Below are 13,520 nucleotides of genomic sequence, written 5' to 3'. Positions count from 1 at the left end.
TAGAGCAAATGGCTCTTGTTCATCTGCAGTTTGTATAGCATTATAGCAAAATCACTGAATTATAACAAAGTGCAGCTAATAATTCTCATAGGGAACATTATATTCTGGAACAGAAAGGAGAAGCAGAATGAATATGAATCTTATTACATACATTGCGACTTTCTATAAAACTCACAACTCCAGCTCATTTGCTATGATAAATCTTATTTCTAATATTCACACTAACCCTTGGGATATCCTAAACTGACTGGAAAAGAGATGGCTACAGTCATTTGAATCATATCCCCTGAACAGCACTGGAAAAAAAGAATCAAGTATCAGAAAGCCACATGTCCTTTTCCTACTCATTATGAGCAAATTCAGGGAGAAAACACACACACACACAAACACACACACACTCTTTTATCCATCAACATGTCCAACTATCAAGTCTTTTCTTCCCAGAATTATCTTGTCTATTCTGTACTGTATTGGCCAAGATGATTTTCATACCATCTTCAATATATAATTTATTTATTTTTTCTATGTGCATAAAAATAATCGATCTTTTTAAGTAAAAAAAAATCTTCATCATTATCATCTGCTGCAAAATTTATCAAGTTTAATTCCTATGCATCCTAGACAATAAATAGCTAGCAGACTGTAGAAGCTGGAATCAAAGCATACTTGGAGAAGTTTGCAGCGTTGGTACTCAGAATAAGGATGATGTTGATGAAGATGAAGATAGAACAAGATATTTTACCTGTCCCTTCATTCCATGTACCATGTCTCCCTAGATGGGGAACTGAACCTTCCTTCCACACTGGCGAAGTCTGGTGGGGCTGTATTCCCATCATATGTAAAAACGGCATGTTGCTTTTAGAAGCAAAGACCAGACTACATAGCACCAAGTTCTCTTAGTAGCAACTCTTTCTGCTGCTAAGTAGGGCCAATCCTATAAACCACCTATTCATCGATAGCATTGATAACCTTTCAGTCAAATCCTCTGTCTGAACAACCTGAAAACCCTAGAAAAGGGTCTTCCATCCCTTTCTACCATCCTTGCTTAGCTTTGATGTTGTTCTGTAGCGCCAAAACTTCCAACTAAAGCTAGCACTTATTACGCTTGGCTATATTTCTGAAGGTAAAATAGTTTTCTAGGAAACTCATAGGGGTGTTGTTTAGTATTTAGTTTGACTTCAAATTGCACTGCAGTTAGTAGGCAAATCATTTGGCCGTTTTCATTTGATATCCAACCAGCTGTCACAAGCCATAATATTCCACTACAAAAATGATCATGAACAGTGGAGATATTAAATAATAATACCTGTTTTACAGTTGCAGAGCAGGCATATTAATACTTAGGGGGGAAAAGATTTTGTTCAACTTCAATTGCTGGCATGCAGAGAATCCACACCTACTGAAAAATACCATTTATTTAGCAGATTAACTGCTAAACCAAGTTCTGAGTTTTCAACCGTGGCAGATCAATGAGAAACTCCTCACTTGTGTGTGGGGGGGCAGGGGGAAAACCTGTGCCAGCTCTTTCACCTGTCAACTCACTGAAAATCTCAATATTTAATCAGTACTTTTAATTCCTATTGAAAGTGCTTTATTGTGGGTATATATACATGTTTAATCAGTTAATAACAACTATTTATTTATTTATTTATTTATTTATTTATTTATTTATTTATTTATTTATTTTTAATTAGATTTCTATACTGCCGTATTCCCAAAGGACTCATCCCCTTATGTACAGTATATAAGCATGTATATATTTCCTAAAAACAATTTAATTTTATGTATGAAAAATGAATACATGAGACTTTCTTTTTGGTCTTAGAAATTAAATCTGTCCATCAGTTTCCCTGCTCCCCCCAGAGGAACTGAAATCTAGCAATACTTTCGAATACAAGAATACTCAAAAAGCCATAAAAATTATCCCATCCAAGAGAAAGTAGGCATCTGTCCTTGCAGGTACCAACCATTATAACCATCACACACTTCTTGGCACTTTCCCCCATCCTTGCCCTTCAAATATTCCATTCTTTAAGTGAGATGGGGTCTAGATTGTCTCTTGCCTTTTGTGAAGGTAATAGCTGTACGACTGACAAGGATGCACACATTTGCCAGGGTTGCTAGGCAGCTGACATTTCTCTACCACCCCCATGTATTCAACAGACACCACTTTCTGCTCACTGGTGAAGATTATCACATATCCCTAAGAGGTCGGAAAGGAAAATGTCTTTAGGAAACTATAATATGGTATTTAGTATAAGTATTGACAGTGGTAATCATTTGCTTGACGAACCCCTGTAAAATTCAAAATACAAGAATTCTATGCAAAAGCCTTCACTGAAGCATATTTTCATAACACTTCCCTCCTACGAATATAATGTAATCTCTTTTTCACAATAATTTCAATTAATATTATTGCTACTGCTATCTTACAATACTGCTAATGGTGATAAACCATCTCCACTAATTACCCATCACTCACGGTTAATGAATGAAAAAAGCCACTGATGGGATGACCCACTTTAGAGAAATGGAACAGCTACAGTTCTGCCCATTAGCCACTCAATCCAGTAATATTACCTCAATTAACACTTATATTATATATAGCAGCATTATAGCTGTGTCTTCAGACCCTCTGAATATGACAGACTTTAGTGGATATTTAATATGCAAGAGAATTATTTATGCAAGGAAACAAACAAAATTCAGACTCCGTGTTTTTCTGTCTTTCAAGAGCATTCTTTTGAATAGAAAAATTAGTCTTGTACATTTGTTTCCACTTAATATTATTTCAGCATTTTAGTTCAAAACTGTTTTCTATACTTAAGCCTAGATGCCTTTGTTGACAATATAAACAAAAGAAAAAAATATTTATAACCATTTATCTCTACTAGATGCTCATGTGGTTATATTTCAAGACATATTGAGCAGTTCATCACGTTCTGAAGATTTTATAAAATCAAACTTTATCCATACATGCAGCAAAAAAAGAGCAAAGGGTCATATCTGCCTTTAGAAAATAGCTTGACTGAGATGGGAGGCTATAGATTGAATTAAATTATAATTATTTTAATTATAAATGTATATTTATGCTTTCTGATAATTAAAAAAAAGGTTTCATGACCCTCCAACCAAATAGGAGAAACAAATAAGCTTGATGAAGTGGTAATGCAGCAAATCCAAAACTGCAATGATACCTCTATGCCAAAAAAATCACTTGAAATTTTCTAATTTCAGAAACTCTGTTAGAAATTATTAGCAGCTGATGCTTTAGGAACTCAGATGTATTGGATTCATAGCCAGAAATCATTAAGATAAAAGTTCTTTGTACATCTTAAACTTAACACAGCTATTATAACAATTATTGTACTGAATCTTGATATACTTTTGCACTACAATCATATACAAAGTTAGTTCTATCCAGCATAAATCTTATCTTACCTGAGCATGTCACCCCTTTCAATCTAACTTCCTGATACTTGATTTTGAACAGTATTATGTAGCCAAATTCTAGATTCTTCCTTCCTATGTGGAATGGAGCTATTTTCTCTATTATGGAATAAGGGAATAATCATCATTATGTGTGTGTGTGTGTGGGGGGGGACTGTATCCACTTTACACACAAAAAATAACAGTAGTAAAATAAGACTTTAGGGGAGAAGCCAATGGCTCAGTCAAGAACACAGGCCTGAGTAAGTTCTAGAAAGCTATTGCAACTCAGAGTAGATGGACCAGTGACATAAATGTTTCTGCACATAAAGCATACTCAACTAAAACCACAGTCAACTATATTACACATTTTATGACTTGAGCTTTGTACACAAGTTTACTTGGATTCAATATACCTACGGTTAATAGCACAAAGATATCACAAAGCAAAAACTGAGCTTTTGTTACTGCCTTGCTAATTGTAGTTCATGGATCAATTATTGCAAATAAGATTCAGTAAGTAAATGCAATGTACTGTTTTCAATCCAACTGTCTGGGTGGAAGAGCCTACATTTAATTTCTATTATTATTAAGTGGGATACATCTCATATTAGCACCAGGTAGGTGAATATAAAGGGAAAACTTCAAGATATTCAGCTGGCTTAATTTTCAGAGCTCTGATTTTTACCAGTCTATAGAACGGGATAAGGTGAGTTTCCTATTCCAGTTTATTTTATTTTTATTTTTAAAGGAACACATCCCAAGTGATTAGCAACCATATGAACATATATTTTACATCCAAGATTGCAAGTTATGCACTGAATCCTTAACTAAATTAGAACAAACAAATCATGGATCAAGAGTGTGAGAGGCAAACAGGTACCCCATCCCACCCCACTTCATTTTACAAGTAGAGACACTTTAAATTCCCTGGATAACATTTTAGTAAGACAAATAAATTGCTTTTATGACTTATTTTATTTTGTAAATACATTTCCCCTCTCTTCATGAGTGTGTGTCTGTGTGTCTGTGTTATATAAATATAAAAACCATTGCTTGAAATCATCAGAAACAGGGTACCCCCACCATATTGGTACATATTAAGGAGGTACTCTCCACAGTTTCCCTTTAGTTTGATTTTTATCTTCATGTAAGGCATTAGTGACGTCTGGTGAATTACATTCAACGTGATGATTTTCTATTAAGGGCAGATTCGGGACTCCAAATGGATAGGCTGTGTGCACCATTCAAAAGTAGCCTCCGGTCTCCGGGTGGCATTTCTGGAGCTTGGGTGCCATCTACTGGCCATACGGGACGGATATTTTTTTTTCTCCACCAAGAAAATCTTTTCCTTCCGATTTTTTTCATGTGTCAACTCAGTTCTACAAGAAACAAGATACCAGCTAGATACCTTGGAAAGGAAATAAATGAAACAAGCAAACTTTTCTTTTCTTTCTTTTTTTTTTTTTGCTGTTGCTTCTTTTCACACTAGTAAAAATAGTTTGGGGAAAAATGCTCTATGAATATAGCAATATTGGCAATATAGCAATTATAAAGTAAAAGAGAAGATATATTTTTTAAAAAAAATCCATAGCAAACACAACAAAACCACTTCATTATCTCAGCCCAAACTATGTTTTCAGTAAAGCAAATGGGGGTTTGTAGGTTAAAAAAAAGTTACAAGGCCTAATTTTCTGTTATAGAAAAAGAGGGGGAAAAGCAACATGCCCACACACTGCTAAAAAAAATATGTTGAAATTTATGCCTCCCATCCTAAAAATAATATGTAATATATTCAATATATTTTAAAAATCTAAACTTCCAAAGGGAGGGGGGTTTAAATTCAAATAAAAGGACTTTTCCTTGCATTCCTTGGAGCAAAACATAAATAATGATACCAATAATTTTAAAGAATTAAATAAATCTATTGCATATTTTTTTTATGTAGGAACTCACTCTGATAAAAGCATAACAAATTGAAATGGAGGAAAACAGAAGGAGCAGAAGGGAAAAGGGAAGAGAAAGAAAGAGATTGAAAATCAGATTTTAAAATTTCAAAATAGCATTTTGATAGAAAAATTGCAGAGATTGTTATTTTTGTTATATTGTTAACATCACAATAGATTGTACTGGTATTAATAAAACAACATGGACTTAACGGGAAGCAAGGGTATGAACAGGGTATAGCTCAAGTTTTTAAAATTCAAGCTTTTGTATCTTCTAATATATATCTATTATTTTTTTTTTCAAAATGTTTTATTAGGAAAGCTATACCAGACGCATCACTGTACAATGATTAAACATTACCTTTACAATTGATATTTACTTGAAAGTACAGAATAAATATATGCACATTTGCATTTGTGTCTGTGTGTGAGAGCGTGTGTGTGAGAGAGCAAGAAAGAGAAAAAAGAAAGAACATTAAAAGTGCTTCTTCTAAGAAATACCTGTGATTGGTACCCAGTGAGTTTATTTTTTCTCCCACCTGTACACTTATTATGTTGGAGTCTTAATTAGAAGTGTGGCTGCGATTGAATAGAGCAGTAATGAACTTAAAAAAATAATAATAATAATGAAACTGACCTTTTCTTTCCCACAGGAATGCCACAAAAAGAGACCAAGAACTGGAAATCTTGGCTTAAAATGATAATTTTTAGGCTAGCAATGTCTCTGATCTCCCTTACACAACATTTATTGTGGAAAATGGAGGGAGAGTGGGCACCTTGCAATGACAAAGGCAGCTGAACGAAGAAGGCTGGGAATAGAAAGTTAAGACTGAGATTGGGGACTTGTGTGTGCGTGTAGGTGAGAAAGAAGTGAGAGAAGAGAGTGAAAACATTAACAGAGGACAACTCCAACCCCCAAAAGCAGTTTCCAGACATGCAGCTAACTGCATTTTTTGTTGTTATTCACCCCACTTTTGTATTCTTTTAAATAAATGTACAGAATCTGTGCCATGATAAAAGGGGGGGGGAAGCTGAAGATGTTTTTTTTTAGTCCACCTCCCACTGTTCAACATAAAAAATAGAATGGAAAGATTTGTGTTTCTATGGTGTTTTGTTTCTTAAAAGGAAGAGTGAAGGCGCAAGAGAGAGAGAGAAAGAGAGAAGGAGGGGGAGGGGGAGGAGGAGGAAAAAGAGGGGAGGATAGTACACACAGAATTTTACTTTGTCAGGATCAAGACAAAGTTCCCCCATGATGCTAATTAATAATAATATTATTCTTATATCTTAGACAACATGGCACAGTCAAAAGTCTCAGGTTTTTGTTTTTCAATATAAAAAAATAATGATTGATTAACATCTGCTGGCAAAAGTCTGCAAAGGCACTTTTATCGATTAATGATCATCTGAGTTAGGCCCTTCCTCCAAACCAACAACTGGCAAGGGGGAAGCACAGAGCTGTATCTTCTAGTATCAGCATGCGGTGGTCGGGGGGGGGGAGGGAGAGGAGCAGATGGGGTGTGAGGGTGCTCTGGGGCAGGGAAGGGAGTGGTAGATGCTGGAATTTGGCTGTAAAAAGCTAGACGTTTTTCTCAAAACCTATAAGTGGTCTTCTCCAGGACTTCGAGGTAATCCGGCTTGGTTTGGAGTTTGGCCCTTAACTCGAGGTATTCACTTTGGGGGGGTTGATGATGTTCTGGGAAGCCCTTACCAGCCGAGAAGAGTAGAGTTTCTTTCAGCCTGGCGTCCTGTTGTAGGTCTGGATATTGCATGCCAGGGGGGTGCACGTGCAGTTCCTTTAATTTGGGCACTGTGCCATATAGGCAGTCCACAAAGCCCACTGAGCATGGAGGGATCAATGGGGGCCTCTCCCTGTTGTCTAGAACGGCACCACTAGGAGGGAAGAGTACTACCCCACCATTCTTCTCATGGTGGAAGACAGGCGGCACCAGGGCTAGCTCCCCCAAGAGAGGAATCCCCCCAACAACTCCTCCTCCAGATGGCTGAGGGTGTGGGTGATGGTTGGTTGTCACTATGGTGTTAAGCTGTGAGCTGGACACTGCCAGATTCCATTCCTTTTCCTTCTCCAGCAAGGTCCTATAGCAGCTACTGTTCCCACTCTCCTTAGTGGAGTCAGCAAACTGTTCCCCAACACAGCTACTACCTCCATTGCCACCTCCTAGAAGTATGTCCCCAGCTTGCCCAGATTCTCCTGCTATAACTTCATCTTCTTCACGCGGCTTGTAGATGGGATTGTTGCACATCTGGGTTACCGGATGCGGGATGTAATCATAAACATGACCCAAAGGGGGTGCCTTCTCTGGGGATGCACTCATTCCACCACCTCCTCCACCGCCTCCCTCCTCAAAGAGGTGATGACATTGCATCTGGATGCCCGTTAAGTCAAGGGCTTCCTGCCGCTGTTGGTTCCGGAAAGGGAGCTTCTTGCGCCGTCGGCGTAAGACAAAGGCAAACAAGCCTGCAGCAATGAAGACTGCAGAGAAGAACAGCACAAGTAGACTAAGAATTAGCACAGAGAGTGGTACTGGCCCTCCTCCAGCAGGGGGTAGCTCATAGGGTGAGGGACTGGTAGGACTTGGGTGACCTGATGGTGGTGGGGCTGGCGAGGCAGTGGCAACATGTAACATTTCTGGACACAACACCTCCAACTCCACAGAGCGGACATCTCTATTAGTAAGGTTCTCTGGGCTGGCACAAAGGACATCCCCCACCATAATGACAGAATTGATCGTCTCGATCCACTGCTTGAGAGGCACCAGATCACACGTGCAATCCCAAGGATTGAGCTTCAGGTCTATCTGGACAATGGCATTAAGGTGCTCCAAGACACCAGCCACAGGCAGGTACAAGAATTTGTTGTTCCGCAGGTTGAGTCTGGCCAGGGATGTGCCAGCAAAGGCATCAGTAGGCAGGGTCCTCAGGAGATTGTCATTGAGGAAGAGCAGTTTCAGGTTAGGCATGAGACTGAAGGCAGCGGGCTGTATCACCCTGATCTGATTGTACTCAAAGTACAGATAATGCAAGCACTGCAAGCCTCTGAACATGCCTGGGGTCAACCTCTCAATGTCATTGCCATTCAAGTACAAGCTTTTCAGGTTAGGCAAGTTAATAAAAGCCCCATCCTGCACATACGAGATCCGATTGTTTCCAAGATGCAGAAGATCCAAGGAAGAAAAATTCCAGAAATCTGAACGGTAAATTTTTTGTATCAAATTCCCACTCAGGTAGAGTTTCTTGGCATTGATGGGCCTGGGCAAGAGCTCAGAAATGTTGTGGAACCCTCGTTCCTTGCAGTTGACAGTTAGACCCAAATCATTGATGTGCAAACTGCAAGAGCAGCCGGTAGGACATATGATGGGTATAGGTGGCCTCGTCTGGTATGCAGCGATCGGAGGCTGGTTGGGTGCAGGGTACAGGCCTCGGGGTGTAGGTGGTGGTTTGGGAGCCCTGGGCTGTTTTGTTGGCTTGGGTTGCTTAACGGAGGTTTTATATTCAACAGAGGAAGCAGTGAAATGGAAGGAGGACAACATGGAAGAAGGTTTAGTAGGCCAAGCATTTTCCTTGCTTGAGGATAACTGAGGGACACCAACGCTGACAAGTTCTGAGTCAGACAACATGGGGCAGAGTTTATTTCTTTTGATTTCCCTCAAGTCCTTGCCGTGAAAATGAAAGGGGGTCTCACACGTAATGTCTCCCACAAGGGCAGTATACGGAATACGCTCCAGCCAGCTTTTCAGCTGAACTATTTCACAAGTACAGTTCCAAGGGTTCTCTTCCAGCTGAATCTCCATCAAGCTCCTACCAATGTGGTCCAGCATCCCTCGATAGGAAAGTACTTTCAACCTATTCCCACGCAAGTCCAAGTGAGTCAGAGACACCGACTTAAACAAATTAGTGGGAAGCATGGGAATTAGATTGTCATTTAAGATCAGGACCCGGAGTTTACTCAGGTTTCGAAATGCCCCACTTTCAATTCGCTTAATAACATTGTAATCTGCCTGCAGATATTCCAGACTCTCTAATCCCAGGAAAGTATCATTTCGAAAAATGTCTAGTTTATTCTCATGCAGGTACAGTCGCTTCAGAATTTTGAGCCCATTAAAGGCCCCTGTCTGAATGTCTTGCAGTGCGTTGTTGCCAAGGTTAATAGAAATAGCATTGTTCAAGTGGAGAAAACTGTTTGTGTATAATCTTCTCATGGAGTTTCTCTGCAGGTAAAGTTTGAAAGGTCTTGACCATGATTCTGTTATCTGGCTAATATTTATAAATCCCTTGTTGTCGCAGTGTATATGAAAAAGGCTTTCTTTGACTTCACAGTAACAAGGATCAAAGCAGGGTTCCTCAATTTCCTCTGAGTCCTCGATCAAAGGAATGGGGGTAGTCCATGCTACTGCAATTGTGCTTAGAAGGGTAATCCACAGCATCCTTCTCTGACGGGGCGGATCTGCCATCGAAGGCTTCATGGTTCGGAACGATTACGAGACTGTAATGAGAATCAACAACACAAAGGGATTACAATTGATTGGTATTTCTGAGCAATCCGATGGGGGAGAGAAGGAATGAATTTTTTGGGATTCCTCTCTTCGTCACAAAAGTGGGGGAAAAACAACAACCTAGCAGCAGGAGTGGTGGTATTTACTTACTTTCTTACTCAAGTGATATCCAAACATTTAATCAGACAGTGGCCTTCTTCCCTCCCCCAGCCTGTCCACTTGTCTTCATCTAATGTTGCTTAGTACATAACACCATAATGAGGGAGAAAATGAAGGCTGTAAGGCCTGTGTTGTAAACGATCTAGAAACATTCCCCCCCCCCAAAACCGAGACAATGTTCAGGAAGCAGATGATGTGCCCAAGCTCAGCCTCAGATTCATATTTGCATTAATTAGACATGAAAAGATGCGGCTAAAAAGAATTTTTCCCCCTTTTAATCTGGATACAGATATTCAATTAAGGGTACAGGTTATCACTGTAAGCAAACACACACTTAACTTTCAAGTGATGGGATCCCACCAGGGGAATATCCATTTTTGCCTAACACTACAGCAGAAGAAAACGAGGACAAACAAGTTTGCAATATTTCTAATTCCTAAGACATGCTTGCGATTGGAATTAGAAACTAAATACTGTACGTAGCAGCAATGCCAGACTCAAAACAAGAAGAAAATTAAGCCTCTGCTCTTCCCAGCACCCAAAACCAAATTAACATAACTGGGATATAGTACCAGATAAAAGAAGCATACTCTATATTAATCATTTCAGCTGATTAAAGCATTTAGAGATGATTAATCTTTGGAAAGAACCTGCTGTGCCATCTACAGATCCAAGTTGAAGGCTAAGCAATGAAAAGGCTGATAGGGAGGATTGCCTGGCTGTAGACTGAAAGGGGAGGGGGGGACACTTTGAATGACGGTGACTTGTGCCCAGTGACTTGTGCCCAGAAGTCTACCCAGGGCTGATCCAGCAAGGGAAAAGAGGAATGGAGGAAGATTGAAACTTGGGAGGAGATAAAAAGACTTTTGCATCAACCACAAGCAAAATAATCGTTCCTTTCTAGTAAAAGCTGTCCCCACCACCACCACTACACACACAGAGAGAGACATAATAATAATCTACTTAAAAGAGGCTTACCAGAACACAATGACCTACACAGGTTTCTCAGATTGTCTTTGTTTCCTGGATTCTTTCTTCCAGCGCCGCCCCCCCCCCCGCACCATCCCCCCCATTCCAATACAGAAGAAAAGATCACTGTTAAAGACTAGGCATCCTGACAAAGCTTGGGGAGGAGGGCTTCGCAGCCCTCCAGTTACTGCCCATTCAGAGGTTTGCCAAGAGTCCTGGTATTTAGTCGTGCTGCCCTCCCAGCAAAGGGAGATGGATTCTCTTGCACTCCCTCCATGCAGGAGAAGACACTTCAGTTCCTCCCTCCTGTTAAATAAAAGGGGGGGGAACCTTTCATGGTAAAAGGTCATATTTAGGAAGAAAAACTGGGGGGGAGGAGTCAGTGGCATTCACATTAGGAAAGAAAGCAGAGGACCAATTTGGAAATGAAGGAAATTGGGCAGCCCTGTAAGGGAGGGAATATATGAATAGGGAGGGGGAGGGAAAAGATCTCTCAGTTCAGCATTTTCATTTCACTCTTTGCTTAGACAAGCAAGCACAACAGCAAATGTGTTTATTATTATTATTATTTCTGTTCTATGTTTTTTAAAAAAAAAAGATGTTTGATCCAGGTACAAATGGGGGAGGGGGAGGGAGGGAGGGAGGGAGGGAGAGAGAGAGAGAGAGAGAGAGAGAGAGAGAGAGAGAGAGAGAGAGAGAGAGAGAGAGAGAGAGAGAGATCCAGGAAAAAAAAAAAGCTTCTACTTACCGGGCTTGAAGGAGAGATTTTTAGCACATTTGGAGAGCAGAAAAAAAGAGGGAGGGAAAAAAAAATACCCAGGCAAATCTTACTTTAGCAAAAATAAAGAAAACAAAAACAAAAAGACGTATATGCAAAGAGCGTCATTCCCCGGCTTTTTTTTTTTTTAAGTTGCAAAAATAAATAAATAAAGGATTGCTGGTTTCTCTTTCTCTCTGCTCTGATTCTATACTCTAGCTTGGGAGCTGAAGCAAAAAGGAAGGGGGGGGGTGAGCAAGCACAGATGAGACGTGGTAGGAATGCAATGAGCTTCTTTAGGATGCAGAGATACTGCTTGGCACAGTGGATGGAGGAGGGAGGAGAAGGGGGCTGCTGCAGGCTCCCAGTTCTGCTCTTGCTAAGCTGCCTAGACTGGGTACCACCAGCTCATCTTTGGGAAAGAAAGAGAAGGAAGGGTCTGGGGTGGAAGACCAACCAAGGAGGGGAAGCAGAGCTTCTTCCCTTGCACTCTGGATCCCTCTTCAGACCTTACTGCCTCCGGATCAGTTTTCCCCACCATATAATAGAGCTTCAGGAAGACACACTTGGCACCTAATCGGTAGCACGCACCTGGGAAGTCCTGCCTGACTGTACAGGGTTGGCCCCCTTCTTCTGTAAAAAGGGGAGGACGGGGATGAAGAATGTATGTATCTAGATATATGGATATCTAGATAGGAAGAGGTCAGAAGCGGGGGAACTCTGAGATGATGGGGGGGGTGGAGCTGAAATGCCAGAATGGATTTGGACTGGAGATTGTGCCTGCTCTGCTTTCCCCTAAAAAATAATTGTGTGTGTGTGTGTGTGTGTGTGTGTGAGAGAGAGAGAGAGAGAGAGAGAGAGAGAGAGAGAGAGAGAGAGAGAGAGAGAGAGAGAGAGAGAGAGAGAGAGAGAGAGAGAGAGAGAGAGAGAATAGGGAAGCCCCTTGGGCTATCCAACATTCAGATCCCACCAAATTCTTGACAGCAGCAGACCTTAAGGCCATTCAAGGCAGGAACGATTCTTAGATTCTCTGCAGTTCTCTATCAAACCTAAATCTGTCCCAGGAGAATAAAATACAAGAGCAGTTCAGTGTCTTTTATGCGTGTCTAGATATGTGTGTCTAAACAAGGACCTTTTCTCTTGCCTTACTTTTTCCTATTCTTCACATCCTCTTTCTCTCTCCCCCCCTCCCCATTGCTCTAGAAAGTCTTTGCTCTCCCTTCCACTAGGCTATTTAAAAAATAAAATTAAAAAAAACCCTCCAGAACCAAGGGTTGGGTGACAAGGGACCTCTTTCTACCCAAAAGGAAATAATGAACAAATTAAAGGGCTGCTGCCCTTCCTCTTATCAAGACATCTGCCTCTCCCTTTTTCTCCCCTTCTTGCAAATTCCTCCCTGAAACCTTCCACGGAGGATAGGTTGCCTGGTGGTAGAAGAAAAGAAAAAGGAAAGCTCTAAGATCAATATCTGTCTGAATCCAAGAAGATGGAAAAAAAAAGGAGACTGGAAGGTAAAAGAAAATTCAGCCTGTGTAGAAAATAGGGGCCAGCGATTAAAATAAACAGTGGAGGGGGCAAATCCTGGTTACACAAGAGCATCCAAAAAAGGTTTGCTGATGTAAGAATCTCCTCTGGACAATCCAGCAAGTGGAGTTGATGCTCAGTATTTTATTATTATTATTATTATTATTATTATTATTATTATTATTATTATTATTATTATTATTATTATTAAAACTCAAGATCAGT

General features: G+C 40.2%; 1 protein-coding gene across 1 annotated transcript; it reads right to left on the bottom strand.

Moving 5' to 3' along the window:
• Positions 1-6,964: 6,964 nt before the first annotated feature.
• Positions 6,965-9,856, bottom strand: SLITRK3 (SLIT and NTRK like family member 3; the record flags this gene model as incomplete). Its single annotated transcript, XM_083363357.1, has 1 exon — positions 6,965-9,856. One exon carries the CDS (start codon positions 9,854-9,856, stop codon positions 6,965-6,967), a length of 2,892 nt encoding a protein of 963 aa, XP_083219483.1.
• Between the last annotated feature and the right edge of the window lie 3,664 nt (positions 9,857-13,520).

Source organism: Vipera ursinii (genome assembly GCF_947247035.1).
Source record: "Vipera ursinii genome assembly, chromosome: 5".
Classification (NCBI taxonomy): Eukaryota; Metazoa; Chordata; class Lepidosauria; order Squamata; family Viperidae; genus Vipera; species Vipera ursinii.
This window is presented reverse-complemented; position numbering and strand designations above follow the sequence as displayed.